We start from the raw sequence: 3,321 nt of genomic DNA on the forward strand, positions 1-3,321 counted from the left end.
CCCCCCCCCCCGGAGATCAGCAAGTCAGTATTTTCTTCCACTTGCATCCTTTCTCACAGTTTGAAATTTGAAGACATATATCTTTTCCCTAAATATTCCAGTGTATAGTTCCTGGAGATAAAGGCATTTTCTTCCACAAGCACAGTGTCATTATCAGGGTCAGCATTGCAGATGGAGTCTAGGCTTTTCCTGGGCAGAACACATTCACACTTCTCAGAGCGAAATGGAAAGCCCAGGTTACATGCTGTGTTCGTTTATCCTGCTTTTAGTCTCCATTAACAGGGGACCGATCCACAGTGGTGGGTGTTTCGTGGCATTTACACTTTGCAGAAGCATAGGCTTCCTCATTCCTCACCTCCAGACCTGCCTTCTTATTCATCTTCCTGGTCTCTCCTCTAACCACAAGCAGTTCTGTATCCCCTGCATGAAGACCCGCTATGTCCCTCTGCTGTTTCCGTTATAGTCCAGGAAGAAAAAAAAAAGACCCTAAGCTCCAACTGCCTTGGGGTTAGCTTTGGAATTTAATCCAAGTACACATTGCTGGTCTCCAGCACAGACCCTCCAAGGTGAGCTTTCTGGGCTGGGGCCTGCAAGGATCTTACTCTAACAGACTGTCAAGGGAGGCTCTTACCAACCAGACTAGGGAACCAACCATAGACACAGTGACAACTACATACAACCACCTGCTTTACTGTCTGCCACTTTGGGAGTAAGTTCCCCCACGGGGCTCACACATCTGGCTCACCTCCTTTCTGTCTGCGGCACCTAGTAAAGCCCCTGTCACTTAAGAACCTGTTCCAAATGCACGTGTGAATAAGTTACCCGACACAGTCTTCTGAGAGGTTTTTAGAAGTTTGTTTAAAACAGGTTTCCTTAGTCAGTGAGTATCAGTGCGGAATTCCGGTAGTCACAGGTACAAAGATACAGTAATATCCTGGCTACCCTCTTCTGCCTGTGGCTGTTTTTCTGTCTCTGCAGGTGGTAGCAGACCTGTCCGCCAGCATAGGAAATGATCTACCCAAGGATACTGGCGTTCTGCTGCAGGGCATCTGCCAACAGGGAGCTCCCCTGGTCCTTGCCTATACTGTTTCCTGATGCTGAGGGAAGGGAGTTAGTTAGCTGGTAGGTTAGCAAGTCTTTATCATGCCAGGCCTCACTACCAAGTACTCATGTGGATGAAGCAGGGCCAGTGTCACCCCAGAGCGTGTGGAAAAGATGTGTATATCGGATCCAGGCACAGGAGGTGATGTTTCCTGTTTCCAGTGAGAGAACAGGGTGCAGATAGAGTGGAAGTCACGTCCAAGGCCATTGCCCCCCAGATCCTGGGGTTGCCACACTCCAACAAGCTTGGTGAACTAGCAAGAGAGGGTTTGGTGCTGGGCTTTCAATGCCAAAGACAACAAGGACGTTAGGATAACTTGTTGCCGTCTTCAGAACTCCTTCAGATCCTTCAGTGTGTGGCTCTTGGAGTGCTTGCTCGAGAAGGCTCAGCACAGACAGACTGTCCTCTGAGCTGCCGTCACTTCTGTCAAGAAGGGGGGAAGGTTCCCAAAGTCAGGTTTGCAGTGCTGGGTCACTGCTGGCAGTCCTTAGGATGGTGTCAATCTGTTTACAATACACACTGTGGCCCTAAAAGTCCATAGGTTTGTATTACTTCCCGAGACAGTGATGGGGGCTTGCTTTTAAGATGGGATGCATCTATACCCTGCCCGTCTCCTGGTTCTTTTAAAATGGTTTGACTCTAGCCATAGCGTTATATTGTAAGAGTGGTTTGTTGAAGGTCTCAGTTTGGAACATCAATGAGACTGGCTTATCAGTGGTTAAAGCACTGGGCATACAAGTGCGAGGACTGGAGTTGGAACCCCCAGAACCCACATAACCATCAGGTGACATGGTGACCCACTTGTAATTCTGGTGGTCAGAAGGTGGTGGGATTGCCACAGTAAGCTGGCCAGTCAGATAGCTCTATTGACAAGCTCCGGGTTCAACTGAGAGAGCCTGCCTCGGTGAATAAGATGGAGAATGACTGTGGAAGACTTCCAGTGTCAACCTCAGGTGTGTGTGCGCGTGTGTGTGTGAGCGTGCGTGTGTGTGCGTATGTCAAGAGGAGCTCCATTTAGTGAGCCCCCTCATTGTGCTAGGAGCCTGCACAGGCATTCTTGCCAGAGTACAGATCCAGGCCTGTTGTTTCTGTGACATTGGTCTTCAGTCATCTATGCATCTATGCGTGTCACCCAAGAGCTTGGTTAAATGACCAGCTGAGAGCAGACATGTACCAGCTGCTGCTGTCCTTTCTTCAGCGTCCTAAAAGAAGAAAGGGACAAAGAGATGGTTCAGTGGGTGAAGTGTTTGCTATGGATGCTTCATAAAGAATGAACATAGTGGCTTGTACCTGTATCTGCAGTGTAAGGGCGGGATCCCTGGGGTTTCTGGCTAGTCCTCTTCACCCAGTAGTGAGCTGAATTCCATAAGACCTTGTCTCAGAAAATGAAGTGAAAAGTAACAATGAAGATGCCCAAAGTTAACCCTTGACCTCCACACGTCACGTGCACAGGTAAAGAAGGTGGGGCAGGTAACTGCTGTACATTACGTCTTTGTTAGGCGCCAGGTGCTAGAGCGTGCATGCTACGTGGCTTCATCCAGCTTTCTCCTGGTCTGTCCCCCTGGTCTGCTCATCTGACCTTCAGTTCTAACATGAGCCTTTCCCAAAGCCATTGTCTGCAGGTGACATCATCGGGGACTGAGTCAGAAAATTTTCTTCACAACTTGGAGATGTGAGCACCAAATGCTTTGATCCCAGCAGATAGGATTTTGTGGTACTGTCCAAACAAACGTCCTGTGATGTGCTTTCTCCCCAGATCGGCCGTGGATTTGGAACATTCCCTATGTCAAAGCACCTGATACACATGGCAACATGTGGGTGCCTTCTTGAGACAAGGTGCTGTGAAGTCTGAGTGTAAAACATTGAATGTTCGTGTTTGTACCGAATGTTCACCTGCCTTAAAATCTTCTTATTCGCACCCATACAAAACCCTTTGCAAAAGTCAGTTTTGGTTATGTGTCTGATAGTCATTGTCAACATTCTCACTAAGAAAGAGAAGTGTTATTTTCTTAATTCACTTTTGTATGTTCTTGGGATGGAGATATTAAACTTCATAGTGTTTAAAATGTGTGTGTGCCTGGAGTGAAATGACCAATCCCCAGCAAGCATGCAGAAAGCAGGCATGGTGGGGCTGGAGAGATGGCTCAGAGGTTAAGAGCATTGCCTGCTCTTCCAAAGGTCCTGAGTTCAATTCCCAGCAACCACATGGTGGCTCACAA

General features: G+C 48.1%; 1 protein-coding gene across 1 annotated transcript in view; it reads left to right on the forward strand.

The window, feature by feature from the left end:
• The window catches only part of Tdp1 (tyrosyl-DNA phosphodiesterase 1), a 70,722-nt gene extending 67,786 nt beyond the window's left edge, over positions 1-2,936 (forward strand). Inside the window, exon 15 of the mRNA XM_026778646.1 lies at positions 2,859-2,936. Coding sequence (XP_026634447.1) covers positions 2,859-2,932 — 74 coding nt within the window. The 3' untranslated portion in view covers positions 2,933-2,936. The remainder of the gene's footprint in view (positions 1-2,858) is intronic.
• Positions 2,937-3,321: the final 385 nt, after the last annotated feature.

The sequence above is a fragment of the Microtus ochrogaster genome, chromosome 1 (assembly GCF_000317375.1).
Source record: "Microtus ochrogaster isolate Prairie Vole_2 chromosome 1, MicOch1.0, whole genome shotgun sequence".
NCBI classification, from domain to species: Eukaryota; Metazoa; Chordata; class Mammalia; order Rodentia; family Cricetidae; genus Microtus; species Microtus ochrogaster.